This window comes from Pecten maximus, chromosome 1 (genome assembly GCF_902652985.1).
Source record: "Pecten maximus chromosome 1, xPecMax1.1, whole genome shotgun sequence".
NCBI classification, from domain to species: Eukaryota; Metazoa; Mollusca; class Bivalvia; order Pectinida; family Pectinidae; genus Pecten; species Pecten maximus.
In genome coordinates, this window is record NC_047015.1 from 46,860,052 (window position 1) to 46,884,051 (window position 24,000).

General features: G+C 34.8%; 2 protein-coding genes across 2 annotated transcripts; one reads left to right on the forward strand and one right to left on the reverse strand.

Moving 5' to 3' along the window:
* Window positions 1-1,003: 1,003 nt before the first annotated feature.
* On the reverse strand, window positions 1,004-16,225 carry LOC117335599 (protein-lysine N-methyltransferase EEF2KMT-like). The gene is made up of 8 exons (XM_033895715.1): window positions 16,100-16,225; window positions 14,322-14,465; window positions 13,114-13,224; window positions 11,422-11,499; window positions 10,888-10,943; window positions 8,529-9,079; window positions 7,270-7,422; window positions 1,004-6,385 (listed from the first exon to the last, which is right to left on the reverse strand). Exons 1-8 carry the CDS (start codon window positions 16,202-16,204, stop codon window positions 6,273-6,275), a joined length of 1,311 nt encoding a protein of 436 aa, XP_033751606.1. The 5' UTR covers window positions 16,205-16,225; the 3' UTR covers window positions 1,004-6,272.
* Window positions 16,226-16,266: 41 nt separating this feature from the next.
* Window positions 16,267-22,964, forward strand: LOC117335602 (RNA-binding protein with serine-rich domain 1-B-like). Its single transcript, XM_033895726.1, has 6 exons — window positions 16,267-16,336; window positions 17,037-17,150; window positions 18,733-18,900; window positions 19,380-19,618; window positions 20,582-20,717; window positions 21,753-22,964. Coding segments are annotated over exons 1-6 (759 nt in total). The 5' UTR covers window positions 16,267-16,334; the 3' UTR covers window positions 21,853-22,964.
* Window positions 22,965-24,000: the final 1,036 nt, after the last annotated feature.

The following is a 24,000-nucleotide window of genomic DNA, read 5'->3' on the forward strand; positions in this document are numbered from 1 at the left end:
CAGGCCGTTTGGTTTTTAAGAGGAAGATTTTAAAGGAAAAAGTTGATGCAAATGGACAAGGACAGATGGACAATGGACTTCTATGCACCACAGCATAAGCTCACTTGGCCCTTTCTGTCTGGTGAGTTAAAACAAGAGATTCCAGAGGGATCATAGCACCCACCAACATTGAATGATCTTAAATGGATATGTCGGGCTGATCTTCTCTCTATTTATTCCTTTTTTTTCTACTTTTCCTCTTAGTAATCTGATATCTGATATTCCACTAGTACTTTTCAAGAAACATCATTAGCAAACTTCAATTTAAAAAATTCAAGATGGCCGCCTGTCAGCTATTTTTTTAACTGATCAAAAACCTAAATTGAATTGGCTCAAGTAGGGACAAAGGGGAACCTATTCATGAAGTTGTGGAATATCCCTCAACAACTAAATTTTTCAAAATCCAAGATGGCCACCTGTCGGCCATTTGTTTTTCTGACCAAAAATCTAAATTGAAATGGACCATCTAGGGACAAAGGTGAACATACACATGAAATTTGAGGAATATCCCTCCAGCACTTTTCAAGAAATAGCGATAACAAACTTTTAATTCTCAAAATGCAAGATGGCCATCTGTTGGCCATATTGTTTTTCTGATCAAAAATCTAAATGGAATTGGCACAACTAGGGACCAAGGGGAACCTATACAATCCTATACAATAGGTTTGAGAAATACCCTGGTATCCATGCAGTAAACTTATTTGCATTTAAAAAGGATTGTACCAATTGGTTTAATCTAATGTTTTCATTTTTTGATGTGTTTAAATGCTTCCAAAAATAATAATACCTCTCTGTTATATGTTAAACTAAAGAATTTACATGTTAATATTTTTCATATGTATATGAAACAAATGAAAAATGTTAACATTTCCAAATTTATTATGGCCTTATTTTTAACACTAATACTGCCTAAGCATCACATGATGTCTCTAATGTATTAAGAACAAGAAACGCATCCATTTATATCCATCTATTATCATTTTTTTTATTTCAGATTGCTTGCAGCACAAACTGCTCAGCACATTAATGAATATTATTACAAATACAAATTACAATGTATGCATTTCCTTACTATATCGTGTACATTGCACACCTATGAACACAGCCATAACATTTTCATCAATAGTGGTTCACACCCAATGTTAAAGTAGAAAGTCCATTTTTCTTTATATTGTCCTGTGAGAAGTTAATTGCAAATGTATCTGTTATTTTGTTATTTCCTACAGACTGTTATATCCTTTTTAAAGCATTTTATCTTTTTGAAATTACTTCTGTTAGCAATGTTGCTGAAAACTTTAAATTTTAAAAACCTTTTATATACATATACCAAAGGTAACTGACAGCATAACAGATGATTTGCCATTTTCACGATAAAAAAGCTCAGCGATTCAATATATCTATTGTGAGAAAAACAAAAAAGGTTTATGTATATATATCTTTCTGTATACTGGTATTTGCTTTACAGTAAAAAGGCAAGGAAAGTTAAATAAGAAAATAGGAATTCTTCATTGTTTGAGATACAAAACAGCACACTGAGGATCTCGTCCTTAATTAATATTCAAGTACCTGGGTATATGTATAAAAACAATCATGACTAAAACCGTTTTGTCTTTCTGACATTTACCAAGTATTTTTACAAACATCTTTGTTTTTAATCGAGAAATGACCAATGCTTTTTCTAATCCCAACCAAATGATTCTGTCCATTTGGACCCAGCAGTTCAAAGCATGGTCAACCTAGAGCTACAATATATTTAAAAGGATATTTTCAAAAAGTATTAAAGTCAAAATTCAAAACAAATTTTGCATGTTTAAGGATTTGAAGTGATCAAATGAAAACAGCAAACAATAAAATATTTGTAAACTTTTCTTAATTTCTTAAAAAGTAACTTTTGTAATATAATGTACATCAATCAAGTGGCCATGCAATCAACAACAGTACATTCAGTAATACAGGTCATATAGGCTATTATCAAAAGTAACACAACAGAATACTAAAAAAAAAAAGAGTCAATTAATTAATACTTGGCCTGAAGTTTCTACCGTCATTACCATAAACACTGTAGTAGGCCTGTTGGCTTACTAATTTGTAAGGAAAAAATAAACATTGACCTTATAATTATATTCATCCTGTGATCTGCCTAGGATTGCAGATGATAATAAGATTTGATTCAAAGTAGAGGATTGGCTTATTGAAGAACAACAGAATAACAAATTATGGGATGGGCTTATTGTAGGGCAACGGAATAACAAAGTAGGGTGTGGGCTTATTGTAGGGCACTGGAATAACAAAGTAAGGTGTGGGCTTATTGTAGGGCACTGGAATAAGAAAGTAGGGTGTGGGCTTATTGTAGGGCATTGGAATAAGAAAGTAGGGGGTGGGCTTATTGTAGGGCAACGGAATAACAAATTAGGGTGTGGGCTTATTGTAGGGCAACGGAATAACAAATTAGGGTGTGGGCTTATTGTTGGGCAACACAATAACAAATTAGGGTGTGGGCTTATTGTTGGGCAACGGAATAACAAAGTAGGGTGTGGGCTTATTGTAGGGCAACGGAATAACAAAGTAGGGTGTGTGCTTATTGTAGGGCAACGGAATAACAAAGTAGGGTGTGGGCTTATTGAAGGGGAACAGAATAACAAAGTAGGGTGTGGGCTTATTGTAGGGCAACACAATAACAAATTAGGGTGTGGGCTTATTGTAGGGCAACAGAATAACAAAGTAAATTGTGGGCTAATTGGAGAATAACAGAATAACAAAATAAGGGTGGTATTATTGGTGAATTTGCAGCACTTAAACCTGCTTGTGCTACATACAATAAAATTTTGTTGAAATGCACCATTGATAACAGTTTTAAAGGCCATTTTTGCCAGATAATGACAGAAAATGGTAGAACTGTTTTGAGCAGTCTATTCAACATGATGCTGTTTTATTTTGTAGCGTATTGCGAGGACATCATTAGAACACATATCTACTTACAAATCAGCAAGTCAAATAATTATGCATTAGGAGTGACTAGATTGATTTCATTCTGTTGGGAAATATTGACTCCCATATGATTTATGAAATACAATGGAGAAATTTAGTTAATAACAAACAAGCACTTTCCAAAGACTTACAGGCGTGTTTCCTGAAAATAATCAAAACTACACTTGTATAAAAAAAAAAATTATGATTGGCCTTATACATTGGAGAAAAATCCTTACATTGTATATAATAAGGAATTTTTACATAATCTATCCTTAAACTATAATATGTAATGTATAATGTATATTTTAGTAGAAAAAAACCTTGATTCAAGGCTTCAGCCATTTACGTGGAAAAAACCCAGAAGCTATATACAAATCATCTCTTATACCAACCACACTACGCTATGCTAAACTATTCACTCACGGTTGATTGCACTTAGCTATGCTACACTAAGTGTAGCAAAGCATAGTGCAATCTGCCGTGGGCATCCGATGATGCGTACAAATGTACCCATAAACATGTACCGTATTGTTGAATTTGAAATGAATGACATATGACAATAAATACATTTGATTACATGTTTGTTTGTTGAAGCACTCATATGATAATTGTACATTATTTAAAGCTGAAAATGGGAATGGAATATTAAGTTTATCAAAACATATCACAGACTTAAAGAATATTTATCACATAATCATATGATACCAAAAACCTTTCATGCAAAAAGGAAAAATATAGCCGATATACAGTACTCGATTCGTTATAAAACACATTATGGCACATCCATTGTTCTGGTGTCATGGTGGGGTGTACATGTATATGTTCTACAAATCTACAAGTAGACTACAACAAGATTTATACAGTGACAATAAAAGACAAACGCAGAAATTATATCAATCAGCAAAGGAATCACAACCTAATTGGTACCATAGGGATAAGTCACAATTTATTTTCATTCAGGTTGGTTGCTAAATAGAAATACAATAAAATAAATGTATTCAGCCTGTTTCCAAAGCCAGATGATGACAGGGTGCAGAAAATAATGAAGATGGCTGTATCTACAGCAACTACTTAAAAATTCCTAGTAAATCTTTAATAATGGTCACTCAGTGTAGCAGCAAATCTATAAAAAAAAGTAAATTGTAACCACTACCTGTGACTAGCATACATTTGTATCAGTAGCTTAAATCATGTAGCAAGTGTCACCAATATTCAGTAACTTTCAACACCCAACATGTACGAACCAATTGCTGATACCTGAAATCCAATAAGCTAATAGAGAAAATTGTGACTGGTACCTGTAATCTTATAAAATAAAGTACTGGATAGAGATTCACAAAAATAGGCCGATTAAATCTACGATATTTCCTTGATTTTTGACTATCTACTAAACTGTATCAAGGTGAGATATTTCAGTGGAAGGAAAATCTTTACAAAAAAATTAAAGCACGCTCCTGAAAAATATAAATTCACAAAATTGTTATAAAATTAGATGTTCATGTTCTGAAAATGTTCATTTTTGGCCATATGTGATTTAATGTACCGCCATATTGTACCATATATAAATATCCATACCCATACAACAGTCACAGGGACTGGAGATGGTATGACTAATAAAGGGAGATAACAACATTTGAACTATATTTAATATGGCAATAACTATGTTTGGCAAGAAAATTACAAATCATGATTCCTCATTTCTTAATATTCTCATTGAAAATCATATTGAAACAAAATTATCTAATTGAACATTCCAACAGATTACCTTGCAGTTGTGCGTAGTAAAAGACCCACAACTTGACAATATGCTTAAATATATCTCCCCGTTCTATTTTTCATAGACAATGAATATGACAATGACCTTGACCTTTATAATTTGTTTTAACCCTGTTGAACATTTACATAGCACTGTATATCTACACTGAACACTGTATTAATTTGTAACCCTGATAAATACTAGCTGTAATATACCATTAAGCTAGAGAAAATTTCAGTAGTTTTAGACTTCTGATTTCCGAGACAGTTCCTTAAAACGAAAGTAAATGGACGGACAATTATCATAGCCCACCTGCATATCCAGGGCCCGCCTTATTAGTTTAAGTACATGTTCTGTAGTTTAAGTCTTTGGAACCAGACTTTTAATACTGTATTGTATAAATGAACATCTCCTTATCATGATATCAAACAGTGAAGACACTACTTCAACAACTTGTTTGTCAAGCCACTCGGAGCTTAGAACTAAAACAGTTTATATTTTGTCAAGCCACTCGGAGCTTAGAACCAAAATAGTTTATATTTTGTCAAGCCACTCGGAGCTTAGAACTAAAACAGTTTATATTTTGTCAAGCCACTCGGAGCTTAGAACCAAAATTGTTTATTTTTTGTCAAGCCACTCAGAGCTTAGAACTAGAACAGTTTATTTTTCTGTCAAGCCACTCAGATCTTGGAACCAGAAAAGTTTTTGTAAGAAAAATCTACATTATGATCAGTTTGTATATCTAAAACTGTGATATCTTGGAAACTGATCAAAGAACACAATATTTTAAGTAAAGTAAATCAAATTACATGATATATTAAAGAATTGTCATAGGCAATCATGATATTATTAAACCAACTTATTACAGTAAATATCATTCACAAAGGTTTTCATTTTTCTAATTTTGCAAATGCATCAAAATTTATAAACTTTTGCATCTCGCAAATATTTTGAGGTTTTTATCATACACTCCAACTTTCACTAGTCGTTCGTGTGGTAATGTGAAGTGATTCATGAATTTAAACACCTGCAAATACGTTCCAGACAGATACAATGTAATCACGGAATGTTATACACAAAATTAAAGGTCTTTAGAGTAACTTATCATTTATCAAACAACTGGCCTGACAATTGATTGCCTTAACAATGTTAAGCTAAACACAAGACTTTTTACTCATAGTAGGAAGCAGGCTTATTGAAGGAGAATGGAATAGCCAACACTAGGGTTTTTGCAAGACATGGGTGGGCTTATTACCAGACATGGACATATTACCAGAGATCATGCAAGACCCTCCATTTTCTTTATACATGCAGTCAAATAAAACAACCCTGATAAATGAAAATCAAGAATCATTTCTCTCCGATAAACTTTACAATTACTGTCTTTTTACACACAGTTAGTTACTTGTTACACACAATATATTTCAGAACTTTTTTTTTAAAGTGAAATCACTTAACAAGACAATAGATATGTTCCACAGGATTCTATCCAACGAGGATCTCTGTATCAACTTCCAGCAGGACACTGAATTTTGAGAATCTCAATTGGAATTGTGTCCTCGTAATGGAACATCCTCTTCTTCGGGGAATCAAGGATTTCATATGTGAGTCCTTCATTGGCTGTGAGAGAAAAAAGTGAAATTAATGGTATTCCAACATACATGTATGCGAGTCATATCCATAGAACTATATATAGAGAAAAAAGTGAAATTAACATGTTAAGTTTGTGCCATGAAGTTTAATATATAAATGGTATTCCAACATACATGTATGTGAGTTATATCTATAGAGAAGGACTATCATCTAAAGTATGTGCCATGAAGTATATGTTAATGATATTTCAATATAGGTTATATCTATTGTTTAAACAATATTTTTTAACACTGCTTACATATTCATACACTGTGCCTTTGGTCAAGCATGGGAAAACAAGGATACGAAAGCTAAATTAACTGATTCTTCTCATCTTTGTTTAATAATAGTGATAAGGAAGGCAACAGTAATTTAAAATGTTAGATGGAATTTTAGAAACATGTACCAACTACTACGTATATACTGTATGCATTTTTAACAGAATCCTCTCTTCACACCAAGATTTTGGTAATATGATATAAATCGGTTTTTTTTCTGTTGTTGAATTAATTGTATAAAAATGGTATTCATCGTGATCAAATTATGCTTTTTCTCAATGTAATCTATATAGTATGTATTATGGAGGGCCTTAGTAATGTTGTCATTACTTATGCCTAATCCTTTATGCTTTTGTAGCAAATAAAATATGATTAAATCAAGTCATCCCTTGTAAACAAGACAAATTATGCTATTGTATAATGTATCCCAAATACACTGTACCAGTAACTACACTGTAAATAAAGAAATTATCCTTGTTTACATAACTAGAGTAGCATTTAGACTTTAAATGGACAAAAACAAACCTTTTTAACAGAAGTATAACCACAATACATCCAAAGTTCTAGTACTTTCTACCTTTCAGTAAGTCTTACCCAACACAATGAGAAAGTGGTCCCTTGTGTCCTCATTTCTGATGGTGGATGCTACAAAAGCAGTGGCTCTCTGGCCATTCTCAATCTCAAGAGACAGCAGCTTCCGCAACACAGAGACCAGGGCAGGCATAATGGACTTATCATATACAACATCTGTGGAAAAAAGCAATCATGTTTTGTAAGTACATGTAATCATATTGATGTGTTTTTTTGTCTCAATATACATTTTCACGATAAGAATAGGTTAAGCATACTTTGTAAAGGTAATTTTCATTAATTTTGAAATTTAAGTTAAATTGTTTGAATAATGCATTGTTCTGTACTGTAATATAGCCACTGAGCTGTATTTATTTTTGTACTTTGTGACAATACAATATACCTGCGTAGTACAATACATCTTCGCTAGCCAAGGCTTCTGATTACGTTACACTCCACGAACCCTTGGCGGATATAGTCGTGTTCAAACCGTCGCGCCCTGGAATCCCAGGGCACCCAATCAAATCGCGTTTTACATTCTGGCTCGGTTTCGCAGTAAACAAAAAAATGCGGCACCCAGTACAGAGCTACATTGCCGACTATGTCATGGCATTTTACCTAAATACAAAAATCGCAATCTTTGGGGGAACATTCGCAGTGTTTGATCAATTCATATAAGTCATTGATCACATATCTCATCGAAATGACACCAAACCTCGATGTGTGTTTGTAAACATCACCGATGAAGTAAATCGGTAACGCTTGTTTTGATTGGTCGAAAATTTCATGCGTGAAGGGTGGTAATTTCGAATCACCGCTAGAGGGCCAGAACTGACGCCTATATCTGCCAAGGGTTCGTGGAGTGTAACGTAATCAGAAGCCTTGGCTAGCGAAGATGAGTACAATATAGTAGTTCACTTAAATGTACGTCTTGATGTGGTATTCATGGATGTTATAAATGACAAAGCTTTGCAGTCTAACATCATATTATATTGCACACTAGATATAGCAAAACAGTTCAACAGCAAATTCATATTTTCAACAATATATGTACTTGCTCTTTTAATGTCCATACACTGCACTTAGATGCATTCCTCCTCGTTAAAAGAGATATCTTAACAGCCATTTTGACAACTGTAAAGTACTGCCACAATACCATTGGTCATAATCATGATGCTATACCAGAGTGGTCATGTGAATAAAGGCATTTACTGTCTGATAAATGTCACTTCTGTGTGGTAGGTCATGCTATGACTGAAATGTGAATATTTCAGAGTTTTTACCTGCAGCAAGTATGATGTCCGGAGCTATATCCCAAAGCATCCTATCATCGGATGTTTCCCAATCGTATTTCAGCAACCTGATTCTCTCATCCTGACTGAAGAAGTACATGCCAGGGAGACATTCATCCATAACCCAGTTCTGAGACTCGATATGAAAATCGTTCTGATCAGCGAATATGTCCTCACTGTTTTCATCATCATAAGACGATGAGGCAGTAGAAGTATAGCTAATCTCCATAATATCGGAACACATGCTCACATTACAGGGATTGGAGGGCTCAGCGTTTACACTCAACTGGCGCCGGATTGATTTCATCATACGTCCGTCTTTTTTGTCTGTGCACTCTTTGGATGTGGAGGGGAATATATCGCTTGGTGTGAAGGTCGGTTGTGAGAGATATGTGTGTTTGGCAAAGTTAGTCTCAATGTTCTTCATTAGAAGATAAAGCACCTGATGGTGACAGTCACTGAAAGTGTACGACTTCATCTGGCACTTTCTACAAACGGTGATCCCGGTGAGTCCAAGTCCACTGCCTAACTCCATCACACGCCTATACACGAAACAGGCAAAATAGTACCAAACACATGTTATAACACCTATACACGAAACAGGCAAAATAGTACCAAACACATGTTATAACACCTATACACAAAACATGTAAACATACATTATAGCACCAAACTCCACCACACACCTACACACAAAACAGGCAAAATAGTACCAAACACATGTTATAACACCTATACACAAAACAGGCAAAATAGTACCAAACACATGTTATAACACCTATACACAAAACATGTAAACATACATTATAGTACCAAACACATGTTATAACACCTATACACGAAACAGGCAAAATAGTACCAAACACATGTTATAACACCTATACACGAAACAGGCAAAATAGTACCAAACACATGTTATAACACCTATACACGAAACATGTAAACATACATTATAGTACCAAACACATGTTATAACACCTATACACGAAACAGGCAAAATAGTACCAAACACATGTTATAACACCTATACACAAAACAGGCATAATAGTACCAAACACATGTTATAACGCCTATACACAAAACAGGCAAAATAGTACCAAACACATGTTATAACACCTATACACAAAACAGGCAAAATAGTACCAAACACATGTTATAACGCCTATACACAAAACAGGCAAAATAGTACCAAACACATGTTATAACACCTATACACAAAACATGTAAACATACATTATAGTACCAAACACATGTTATAACACCTATACACGAAACAGGCAAAATAGTACCAAACACATGTTATAACACCTATACACGAAACAGGCAAAATAGTACCAAACACATGTTATAACACCTATACACAAAACATGTAAACATACATTATAGTACCAAACACATGTTATAACACCTATACACGAAACAGGCAAAATAGTACCAAACACATGTTATAACACCTATACACGAAACAGGCAAAATAGTACCAAACACGTTATAACACCTATACACGAAACAGGCAAAATAGTACCAAACACATGTTATAACACCTATACACGAAACAGGCATAATAGTACCAAACACGTTATAACACCTATACACGAAACAGGCAAAATAGTACCAAACACATGTTATAACACCTATACACGAAACAGGCAAAATAGTACCAAACACGTTATAACACCTATACACGAAACAGGCAAAATAGTACCAAACACATGTTATAACACCTATACACAAAACATGTAAACATACATTATAGCACCAAACTCCACCACACGCCTATACACAAAATATACAAACACACATTATAGCACCAAACTCCATCACACGCCTAAACACAAAACAGGCATGATAGCACCAAACACATGTTATAACATCTACACACAACACACAGTATAACATCTACACACAACACACAGTATAATACCTACACCAAACACATGTTATAACACCTACACCAAACACATATTATAACATTTATACACAAAAAATACATAACATCAACACACAAGATATATTACGCCCATCAACATCTATTGCAGTCCAATTAAAATGTTGACAAATGTATCTCATTGTCCTAAATCAAGTCCACTCCCCAATATTGGAGTCAGAGTTTTATGTGTCGGCCGTGTAGTTTTATTCATTTACTTTATCACCATTAGTCTATCCCTTTTATTCTGGTGCATTTTTAAGTTATGTCAAATCTACCGCTTCTCAGTCTTGTAATAACCAATACAGCAATCTACTGGTACTGGTATTTATTTTCTCTTCATGTATGGACAAATATACATACAGTATATATATAATACCGCTTTTGAGATCACGAAAATACCTGAACACCTAACATACTTACTTGTTTTCTAAGAATTTGCTGTTTTCAGAACACCATTCTGCTAAATGTAAGGCTGCCTGTTTTGAAATTAAATAAAACATGAAATAGATAAGTTTTTCATGTCATTGAGGGTAATGTTACAATTAAGAATATTCTTGAATGTAGTCTTATCTTTTATAATTGTTTCTCCACTGAAACATGCAAAGCCAAACCTGTCTATAAAGACCACCTATTTCAGTTTACATTGTAACAAGCCATCATAGTTGACATCTATACAAAGACCACCTGCCATATTGGTAGGCCACTCAAAGGAGAAGAGAAGAAGTGGCCTAATATGGCAGGTGGCTTTTGTATAGATGTTAATTTACTATGAATTGTTACAATGGAAACTGAAATACATGTAGGTGGTCTTTATAGACAGGTTTTTGTTGTATACAAGTGGCCTTTAAGGCAGGTTTGAGAGTACTTCATAAAACTAATTAAGATTCAGGCGAATGTTAGCTGACTATTACCTGCCAAGTACTAAGATTCAGGCGAATGTTAGCTGACTATTACCTGCCAAGTACTAAGTCCGGTGGTTCCCTGGGAAATCAGATGAACAGACTCCTGAAGGCTGACAGTATTTCCACATGGCTGTAATATTTTAATACAAATGTAAATTGTTATACTGCTGCATGAAATCAAACATTAAACGCACTGGTATCACATAATTTGTAATTTGAAAGGATGCTTCATGAAACAAGATTGTCCAAGATTTCAAATCATGGTCTCCGAAACCAGTGGAAATATAAACTGATTACATATGGTGTAAAAATAGACAGAACTTATAAGACAGAATGTTCTAGTCTGTTGAAGATATCAGAGTTTAGTCACTGAAAGGCTGCATATAAAAATCAAATACTAGTTGTGGTATAGAAAGTCTATACAGTGGACCCGCGATAATCTGGACGCCGATAGTCCGGAAAACTCAAAGTCCGGACGGTAATGCACGGGAACGGATTTCCGTAATGTTATTTGTACTCACCAGTCCGGAAATTCGGATTCGGATTCCGGAACCCCATTTTAGGAACGGAATGTACTTTTCATTAGTAAATTTCCCGCAATAATCTGGACGATTTTTTCACCACATGGATGGGGGAAATATCGGGGCAAGTCACCCATGTCGACAGCTGTACAGACTATCGTTTGACGCTGTGCGTAGTCATAGCGACTGCTGCCAGGTGATAGCTCCAGGTGTTTACCTGTGTTGCAATGTAGCTCTGTTTTTATAACTGTACATTGCTTTTCTTTACGACCTAAATGCTACAGTATTAAAGGATTTTAAGCACAGTATAGACGGGTCTTGCTTTTATCAACTTGACGTACAATATCTATTTTATTTATTTTACATACGGCAACTTTAAGTAGTTTGCAAGAATTCATGCACTAACATACAGTACGTGATACGATAATTAATCAATCTCAAATACATGTACCCGGTAAAAAATTTATGATTGGTAATTAACATCATTAACACTTTGAAAACTAAGAGGGGTTCGGTTACATTTGTATTGGGTAAACAAGGATATCGGCTTGTAACAACGTTATGTGTAACGAAAAATAAAACAACTTTCACTTTACATGTTCTTTTTTTAGTTTCTACAAAATAAAACAAAGACTGACAATTAGACATGTTTATGAAATGGAAGTATGTCATTTAAACGTCCCACATTGTATAATGTCAAGGGAGATAACTCTTACACAACAATTTTTTAGACCTGGTAGACCAAACTCGGCAGTCCGGATAACTCGTAATCTGGATGGTTTGGGCTGGGAACAAAGGTGTTCCGATTATCGAGGGTCCACTGTACATGTATATAGAGCTAACTTGTCACACTGTTGACTGCAAGTGAGGTCTATCTTCAGGTAAGACGGAATCAAGGATAGACCGAAAATGAAGTCCACGATTATTTTATCGTATACATTTCACAAAAAGATTGATGATTTCTCATGTCATGAACCCATTTAATTTTCATATTAGGTATAGAAGTTGTTTGCGAAATTGTGTAATAGCATAGTGTAATTGCATCATTTATCTTGATAACAGAAAATTAACAACACAATATTGACATGATGTCTGAAACACTTTTCTATTCATAGAATGAGGTCTGTAGCAGATTTACAGACTAGTCACATGACGTCGCTCCTACAATCAGGACTGGGAATAAGCAGGAGTCGAATGATAGATCAACACAGCTCAATACATACCAATGTATAAGTTTTGTAACATAGTGTATCATCTTCTTCCTCCTTTTGTTGTAGAAGATCTGAGTATGTTTCATAAATTTCATCACAGATATCGGCATCAATATCTTCAAGCTGAATGAACCATAGACAAAAAAATAGACATCTTATTAAAGAGCTTCTACCTGTAATTTCTACATATTGTAAAGACAGATAAATACAATCTTTTCCCATTTTAAGCACTCTTATTCCTTTTTCCATTTTAAGCACTTCTCTCATTTTCCTAGTCTAAGTATTTCATCTTCAAAGTAAATGATGGAATTATTTGAAATGTAATTAAGTGATAAATTAACAAAATTTCTTTTAGTTAAAAATTGTCTTAGGTGGAATGTTACCTCAGTTCTCATAACTCAAAACTGAGGGTATTCAATTCCATCATCACAGTATCTGGTAGACTAGTACAAGCATTGTTGCAAAAACATCCAACAAATTTTCATATCAAGCATAATTGTGGTGTAGACTCAGCGGCAGAAGCACTGGACACCGACACAAAAAAGAAAATTTTCAATCTGTTTTTCTGTGTTTTGGTGTAGGTACCTATATAGGTAGACATAATTTGTTTGTTTGTTTTTGTTTAACGTCCTATTAACAGCCAGGGTCATTTAAGGACGTGCCAGGTTTTGGAGGTGGAGGAAAGCCGGAGTACCCGAGAAAAACCACGGGCCTAAAAGTTAGTACCTGGCAAGTGGCAACTGCCTCAGTAGGTTTCGAACTCGCAACCCAAAGGTGGAGGGCTAGTGATAAAGTATCGGGACACCTTAACCACTTGGCCACCACGGCCAAAGGTAGACATAAAACCTAATGTTAATTTTGCTATGTTATAATTTTAAGTCTACAGGTTGTACTATTGTAGGTACTTTGACCGATCCATCATGATCAGTTATAACGATGTCCCAGCTATGTGACCTATCATATTCATCCAGGAATAAGCCCACCCATATATTTTGCCTATTTCACTGTTGTACAATAAGCCTACACCCTACATGTTGCTAGCAATAAGTTTTGAAGCCATATCTAATATTTAAGTAGGTGCAGGTGTCAAGAATGAAAAACAATTATGTGAAAATTTATAATAAATATTGTATTATAACAATTGTTCTAATACCATATACAAGTATCATGGGCTGTGGTGAAAATTCATCACAATCTAATGATAAAAACAGTATATTTACCTTATGTAAGATGCTTTTAACGAATGCACGCTGATAGCTGAGAGATGGCGGATACTGCTTACATGTGGCATGTTGAACGGTGGCCTTCAGGACAGCCCTCTGCATGTCTGGGGATATATCTTTATCATCTATCGATGGTGTTGTCTGCAAACAAATCATTCATAAACAAGCTAGGTAATAATTTGTCTTGGTATGCATGATTAAGATTTCCTATCTTTTCCCAACTCTGATTATGGATTTTTTATGTCTAACCCAAAACATCCTCTAGGTCTCACTGTACTGTATAAACTAGTGCATTAATCATGTATTCTTTTCCTTAACCACCTAGTAATGATAGGAATAAGTAGGCAGTTTCTCTTCCGAGTATGTCAATGTAGATACTTAGTAATTTGTTTTGGGTTAATCATTTCTCATCAAAATACTGAGGGATGGCCTGGAAGCAGTTTGGTTGGTGACTGCATAATATTCCGAAGGCCTAATATAGTGTAAAGGCCATAGTCCTAAGGCAAGAGAATAATCCAAAGGTCCAATAGTCCACTGACCTGATAGTCAGAAGGACTCAAACTATGTTCTATGACCTCAGTAAGTGCAAAATGAGTAGCCTGCATATTCTGCAATAGGGTTGCAATAACACAGGAACTCAGCAGCTATAGTCACAGTCTTGGTTTATTTAGGCTTATACTGATTGTTTAAAGCAATGGCCTGTTTGTCCTAATAGTCCAAATGTCTATTGGTCTGAAGGGTGACAATCCAAAAATGAAGAAGTGTTGTGAAAAATCTTCTAGAATTTTATAAAATGTTATTATATCCACAAGACATATCATTCACTGAAATTTGTTACAGGTTTTGGTACAAAAAAGTACCTTCATCAAGGTGTAGAGCCAACACCATACTTCTAGTCTGGGATCTGTATGATCCGTTCGATTCTCCAGTTCTAAGATTGCAGGTACAAGTGACGTTGCAACAAGCTTGGGTAGGTAGGTTTATTTATTAGTATGTGTCTACTTGATTTGCCTGAACAGGTGGGCTTCTTCAGAGCAATTTTTCATGATGAATTTAACCCCTAAAGTACCTTTTCATATTGGTACTCGTGACATCATACAATTGATGTTCACATCATCTTATCTAGTAATTATTACTCAGGTCCAATTATGTTCCATCAATGGTGTTTTAAGATAAAAATTGACAACATTTCATCAATACCTGTATAGTATTCATGGTGGTTCAAGTTGTCTTATATCATCTTATATTTAGATCATATGGGTCTTTAATTTGAACTAATGGACCTTCGGAATAGTAATCCCTTGGAATATTAGGTCTTATGAACATAAATGTGTCACCGTTTGCTTAATTCTTACCATGCTTAAAACATATATAATAGTCATGCATACCAGCGAAACAGTTAATCACAAACAAAAATCAATTATGTTGACTTAAACTGGCATTAGACACAGGGACATGACACATTGACAGTAAAGTGTTATATGATAATGTAGTATGTATTTCTGGCTAATATTATCATGAAAGATTAATTATAAAGCTAACAATGCAGAGTCACACACCTTATACCTGAGTCTTGTACAGTATAAAGTTAAAATCGTGTGACCTACAATTCATATTACTTTACGCCAGCATTGTTTGCTTCGTGTTGCCAGGACTAAAAAATATTCTATTTCTGCTGGAGCATCATGTGCAGTGACATGTGACATCTAAAATGACTTGCATTTGTGTTTCGACGTAAAAGAAAATAATGAATCTATAAGTATGACATTAATTACCTTCCATTTCATTCGCCTTATTGGTACCATCTCGAAAAACTGAGTTGTAATATCTCTTAAAATGTTTTCTTCCAAAGACAAAGTTGTGTTCATGGAGGCAGCCATATTTCTTGTTTCTTTTGTAAGCTTGATTTTGATTGGCTAGTATACACCGGACCAAATTAAGGACCAATCACAGGTGATTTGACATATTTCATGTCCGAGAGACGCTTTCCATGAAAAATATCGCAAGAAAATGTAAGTTCAATCCGCCATAATCGGCCGTAATCTTAGATTATGTATATCATTTATCACTTTTAAATTATTTTATGATTCTGTGAGAATGTAAATTGAAGTATATTTGTTGTGAATTAATCAGTAAATACATATAAAACATTACTGTTACTCCCGCTTACGTCCCTTGCAAAATCAATGTTTACATTTTGTAAAACGCCGATATACGTGAAGTAGGTAGACTAGTTTTATCTATTATTTAGCATATGCAAGAAAATGTTTTGCTATGAATATAAAAATGTGTAAAGTGAAAGATATTTGGTAATACGCGTTAGTCACTACGTCGACTGGTTGCGACCGCAGTTGCTTGACGAACGGGTTCCAAACTCAGGAGTCGGGACCGAAATAAAGTTAACTGATTATAATGGAATCTTCCCTGACCTTAAGGGTGTCATCAGAGAATCTCCAACTCGAGGGGAAATGTTCTTTGTTAGATATTTCTGTCACATCGATCCTCAATGTAGGGGAATACTACCGGGGGTATTCGATTTATGAAGGATCCAGTTATTCAAAGTTGAAGCATATGTGACATGGTTTTTCCAGAAACCTACCCGTATGACTTCATATATTATATAAATCGTTGCATGACAGTATTTGATTGATTGCTATTTTAACTGACTGTCATCTAAATTTCTGACTCTGTGAAAATAAAATCTGTTCCTAGGGTAAGAAGTCAAAGTAAAAGCCGGGAGCGAAAGAAAAGTGGACCTGAAAGGGGAAGAGAGAAACACAGGAAGGATTCATCCTCCAGCAGTGACAGTGACTCGGACAGCAGCAGGTATAGTTCTAATTTAAACAGTGGGTTTCATGTTTCTAATAGCATATATAGTACTAAGCACATGAGTTGAAGCACATCTGACTATTAAATTGACAGAAATTCTGTATTTTGTGTAAACAAAAGATTACAAAATGCATCAAAGGAAGTGTTATTGTGAAAGAAAGAAAATTAACCGAAAATTACAAGCTTCCAGTTTAACAGCAGGTTAGTATTTTCCATTATGCATTTAGAAATTGTTTATTGATGCATGGTTCATACCTGTCAAGTTTCCCGCATTGGACTGGAGACTCCCGAATATTCAATACAAAAATCAAACTCTCCAGTTTGAAATTAATGACCCGCGCGGGTCCAGAATTTTATTAAATTCTCAAGTTTTCTCCCGTTAGGCCAAAGTACCTCGGGTCATTGACGCATCAATTTGACGCATCAAATTCTCACTAACACTAGTGTGTATATAAGTCTTAAAACGTTGTCAAATATACAGACTCAACAAAGGGCATATTAGCTATGGTCAGTGACACTAATTCACCCCTAGGGGTTAATTAAAGAGTCAGTCAACTGTGACAAACCCCGACTCACCAAATTGGGTCTCGGGTAAAGTTTCCAATAATCAACACACTTCTAGTGAAATAAGCTATTTGCAAAGCAGATTTTTCCAAAGAAGTTATAGAAACCCCGAACTAGCCATATTTGCCAACAAATCTGTATATTTTTTATTGATTTAAGAATGTTGGCAAAGAACTGCAGTCAGACTCTCAAAAATATCGGCACCGTGCTGTTGACGGCGGCCATGATTGTGATGAATATTCTAAAAATGGATCCAGAATCCGGAAATGGACAATTTTTTCAGGATTTTTTTTTCTCTCTCCTGATTTTAGACAATTTTTTTCTGGGAAATAACATAACTAATAAAAGAAAGATATTTAAGTTTTTTTTTCAATGAAACTTATAGATAGATTTGATATAAAAAGAAGTGCTTTCAATTTCTATAATTAGATTATTAAAAAAAAATTATTATTGATTCAATATATGGAATTATTGGAAGGTAAATTCAATTGAACTAATGTTTTTGAACAGTATACGTTTGAAAACAGTTAATTTCAGGATTTTTTGATTTTTTTTGGTGAATGCAATATATTTAGTAAAAATGTCGTCACACGCAATCTCCAGTTTGAGGAAAGTCTTCAAACTGGAGATCTCCAGTTTGTAAACATTTGATCCTTGACAGGTATGATAGTTACAAGTTGTATTCGACCTGGTGAAAATACATTCCTAGCATTCCTTTTTCAAACATACATATCGGCTAACATCAGACACTATTCTCCGGTAAGAGTTCATCAGAGTGGTCTCAAAACCGAGGGGAAAGAGTTTTGAATGTTGACTTATAATTAAAGGCATGAGAATGCTTGGAAGCGTTTGGATGTTCCACGCCTATCAACAATTTTGACTGTTGACTGGTTTGTTATGATTTTCTGGCAAGTATCTTGCCCAAGGACACAATTTTGTGTGAAATAGTAAAAAAATACTTAATCATTTACATTCACATAGACAATTTGGTAACAATCTGAAATGTCTTTGACAGCTCATCAGGCTCTAGAAGACGTTCACGCTCATCATCCAGTAACAGCAGTTCCAGTAGCAGTGGTAGTTCACGCAGCAGTTCTTCACGGTCCGGAAGCTCGAGCTCCAGTCGGTCATCCTCTAGTGATAGCAGTCCACGGAGAACAAGAGCCAAACGAAAGGCTTCAGAGTTAGTAACCTATAACCCAGTGTGAACTATACATGGAATTCAATGCGTCATATCTTCGATATTTCATTTAGAGTAAATACACAACTAGTCAGCAAGATGTACCTGTGATAAACAACTAAAACACTTGGCACAGACAAGTTCTGAATTCTTTGGTTAATGATCTTTTTAATCTTATTTTGTGATCACATTATGACCTAGTGATTTTTGTGACATGGATATTTGAGTCCTGAAATCATGCCTTACCTGCAGGACTCGTTCAAATTTTCAGTACCCACTTTATCTCTTAATCACTACACTCATTAAAATTTTGAAAATGATGTTATGACTCGCCTGAAAAAATCCTGTCAGACTTGCTGGTATGTTTCTTTTCTGTATTCAGAATTCACTGGTATGTTTCCTCTCTGTATTCAGAATTCACATCATTGGATGTGGATATCAATCTTGACATTGATTATAAACCTACTTAATCACTATTTTAGATCACCGAAGAGGAAGAAGCGGAGTCCTTCTCCTGTCAAACCCACCAAAGTACATGTTGGAAGATTGACACGCAATGTCTCCAAAGACCACATCATGGAGATCTTCAGTGTGTATGGACAGGTGAAACATATAGAAATGCCAATCGACAGAGTCCATGCAAGTTTCTCCAAGGGATTCGCCTATGTGGAATATGATAACACAACAGAGGCAGAGAAAGCTATCAAATATATGAATGGAGGTATGAACCTGTAGTATATATTGTTGTAATGTTGGTTTTGGAGTTTGCACTATCACTGTGATAAGGTAGTATAGCGGAGCAGTATCCTTACAAAGGAAAGTGTAGGGATCAGTCATTTCCTTATGAAGCTTCACAGTTACCCAGGTTGTGTGCATATTCTCGCCCCAGTACCCTTAAAGAGGCTTACCCGCAGACGGACCGGTAAACGGCACATCTCCGATCACTAAATAAACTTCAGTACACGTTTCTATGTGACAAAATTAGAGGCTTTCCGACTTTATTTCTTGAAAACAATTACAGAATATGTATTTAAAAGACGTTTTAAAACTCAACCTGAGAGGGAAATGAATGGAATATAAAGGCAAATCTTCTTTGTAAATCGCCGCTGCCTTTGAAGTTATCACTGTGTGGCACTGTGCATGTGCTTGTTTCTTTGATGTGTCAATCAAATTAGACTCCACTTTATAGCGGGGACTTATTGCGGGTTGCGATTAAATAAATAACATTTAAAAAAATGAGGTTTTAATATCACTTTTCAGCGTTTTATAAGGAAAATAAAATGAAAAACTCAACAATTCCAACAATCTGTCATGTGTAAAAAATCTTTTTCTATTAGCCAATTTTTCTGATCTCTCTGCGAGCAAGCCTCTTTAAATTTATGGTAAGGAGTCAAAAGTTATACACATTGATACATGATTTATACCATGGTACAATGATTGAGTGTTACAAAGTAAATTCAGGTACATACAAGCAAAGTCCAGATTCTAATAACAAGTCTGTTGTCAAATGATTTCCCGTACTGTAGCCTCTGATTACTTTCATGTTTTCTTATCTTACTTCAAGTAGATGCTACCCACTTTAACATAAAAGGTCATGGCCAGTCAAGTAAAAGGTCAAACCATCACATGCTTCAGAGATGATTAATGTATGAAATCCTGATTTTTTTTTATTCCATGGTTGTAGGTCAGATAGATGGCCAGGAGATATCAGCTGCTGCAGTGTTGGCACCACGACCGGTGAGAGCTAGACGATCACCCCCACGGAGGCCTCCACCAAGATGGAACAGGCAGTCACCTCCTCGTTACAGAGACAGAAGAAGGTAGGTCACATGTATACTGTTTAACCCTTTCACCCCTGCTGACCATTTTGTACTTCAACTGATGAATGAATGGCAGAGTCCACTTAAGTTTCTTAGGGTTGAAAAGGTTAAGATTAAATGTCAAATTGAAATAATTTTGAATCAATCAATAATAGTTAATTGAAATTTTGGATTTTTTTTTTTTGCAACAATTATATGATCTGATTGAACATTTGAAAACAAATGGGCTGTACATTGTTCATATTGTCTAGATCATATCTCCTTAATCTTGGAATATACTTTTTTCACCCACCATCATCAGATTCAAATTTATCTTTGTTGTACATCTGTCCATAAGCAATCCTGGTTATATTGATTTCTTGATAAGTACTAGAAGCATGTGTCTCAAACTCATGTTTTAAACTAAGATTTCTTAAATAACAAATGTCAATAGAACACACAATTATAACGGGGAAAGTTGAGAAATTACAGAGATCAGACTTGCAAAGAACCAACATCATGCAATGGTTGGCACCTTAGTCCCTCTGGGATTTCCTGTTATGAAAGTTGGTACTTCTGCATATACATGCAAAGTACTTTTACATACATCTGTTTATGCTATTCATGCTATAATCAGGGTGCAGTAAAATCAGTGAATGAATTAGTTGGTAGACAATCAAGCTAATGCAAGCTCAGATGGATGTCCACACATGGGATTCTATCCCACTTTGGGTGATTTTGTTTTAAGAAGCTGTCATCATCAAAGAACATCCTCTGTTGTCTTAGAACGTTGTGCACACCCGTTATCCTAATTGCTCTTCATGGCATGCAACAAGCATCAAGGATGATGTCTGGTGAAGTAGCTGCCAGCTCCTTCAAGGAGACCCTGCTTTATAGTGACATTGTTATTCAAGGGGCTATAACCCAGCTAAGAAACAAAATTATCCATCTATAAACTCACAAATCAACACAAAAATATATGTAACAAAAATATTTTACTTGTGTTATAAAGTGTTCTACCACTATACAACGTTGAACCTTTTATTAAAATTTCAGGTCACCACCACAGCGACGGAGATCTCCACCTCGTCGAAGATCAAGGTCACCAGTACGCAGACGACGATACAGCAGATCAAGTTCAAGCTCATCACGATGATTCTGATTTTGTGTTTGTGCCGTGAATCAAAGAGTGAAAGACTTTAACAATAGGGGAATAGTTGAAAAGGTGGTGAATGTGAAACAATGATAGGGGAATAGTTGAAAATGTGGTGGATGTTGTTTCACTCTGTATCATATGGTGTTCACATTGAATCACAGAGCCCTAGACCTAGCAGTGGAGGAGGAAATGAAAATGTAAAGGATAGGGTTTCAGTATTTACTAGCATGAAACAATGGTTTCACTATGTATGAATGAATTATTGAGGTTGAGAGTAGTGGAAGATTAAATGGAACTGTGTTGTATATGATAGCAACTTTACTAAATTCATATCTACACTAGAATGTCCAAGCATACGCATGTCAACATATTACAAGTTCAGTTAAATACTCTGATTTGTTGGCGTCCTCTTGCCCCCCACTTCATACTAACTTGGATGTTGCGAGGAAATTAAACTCTTGAAAAACAAAACACTGATCTGACCAAGTTTCTAAATGTTGTATAAACAAATTTAATAATATAAAGAATTTTTCATTAAAGACCTTTTTGCTTTTTTTTTACCAAAACTACCAAATTTTGCAGGCATGTACCATATTCTTTGGAATGAAGATGACAAAGCATCCCTTGTTCACGGTGTTCAAAACAAATCTTAAATACTGTCGCTCACACTTACCAAATGAGCATGCAGGTATGATGGGATGGTAAATTTCAACTTCTACATATTTGGTCTCGCATCACACTATTTATTAATGTAAAATGTAAATGCTATCTTTATATCACACTGACTTGGTTCAAGATAACATGTTGAATTTGTTTTATTTGAATCACTGGTACATCAAGTGTATGAAATATATTCATCATAGATATTTTAATAATTGCTTGTTTTATCATTTTAAAAGTTGAAATAACATGCAGCAATTCATTGTCTGTAGTCATTTTGTTCTTTTTAAACTTTCCAAATCATTGTATTGTAAGGATGTGTGTTCTATTTTATTGTGTAGTGAATGAAGGCAATTCTATTGCATTGGTAAGAATGTGTATCTGGTTGATTAATTGGGTATGCAAGCATTGCTGGTTTAATATATATTGTAAATAAATTGATAAAAAGAGAATTTGTTTTGGTTTTTAATATGACCTGAAAGGCTGTAATATTTGTGGAATTATTATGTATTGCAAAATGTATACTGTGTGTAATTGTAACATTGGTACTATTAATTAAGACATTCAACATATAAATATTTGCCTACAAGAGCTGGTTAAGATATGCATAAAGTATAATCCAGTGAGTAATAAACACAAGCTGTTCACAAAATGTTAAACCCAACAAACTATAATCCAGTGACCTTGATCTTTCGTTGGATGACTTATCCTTTAATTCGGACCAATTTTGCTTCATAATGTCAGAACCAAATGCTCTTCACTAAATAGATACAAAATTTGCTTTGACCCTGACTTTCAGTATGTTGATTTCTTGTTAAATTCTGACTAATTTTATTTCAGTATGTCATCACGAAAAAGTTCATCAGTGAAAAGATACAAAATTTGACATTGAACGTTGACTAAGTGACCTTGACCTTAAGTCAGTTGACTCGTTAAATTCCAATCAACATTCTTCATAGTGTCATAACAAAATGTCCACCAGTGAAAAGATACAAAATTGGACCTTGACCTTTGGTCAGCTGACTCCCTTGTTTAATTCTTACAAAACTGCTTCAGTGTCACAAAAGTTTTGTTAGTAAAAAGCTATTAAATTTGAGTTTCACTTTTGACCCAGCGATTTTGACCTCTGATCTGCTGACCTTGAACTTCAGTCAGTAGACTCTTTGTTCAACTGTGAACACCTTTGCTTCATCACAAATTGTTTCATCAGTGAAATGATGCAAAATTTGACCATGAACTCGGACTTGATGATCTTGACTTTTGGTCGGTAGACTCCATGTGTAAATTTGAACAACCTTTGCTTCGTGTCTTAACAAAATGTTTATCAGTGAAAAGATGCAAAATTTGACCTTGATTATTCTAGCCGAGTGAGCATTTTTGTGAAATAACCATCTTGATCAGGTTTCATGTGAATTGGTCTATAAATACCAAAGTTAGAGCCAGGAGCAAAATTTGTGGACGTACAGACAAACTCATTACTATAGGGTA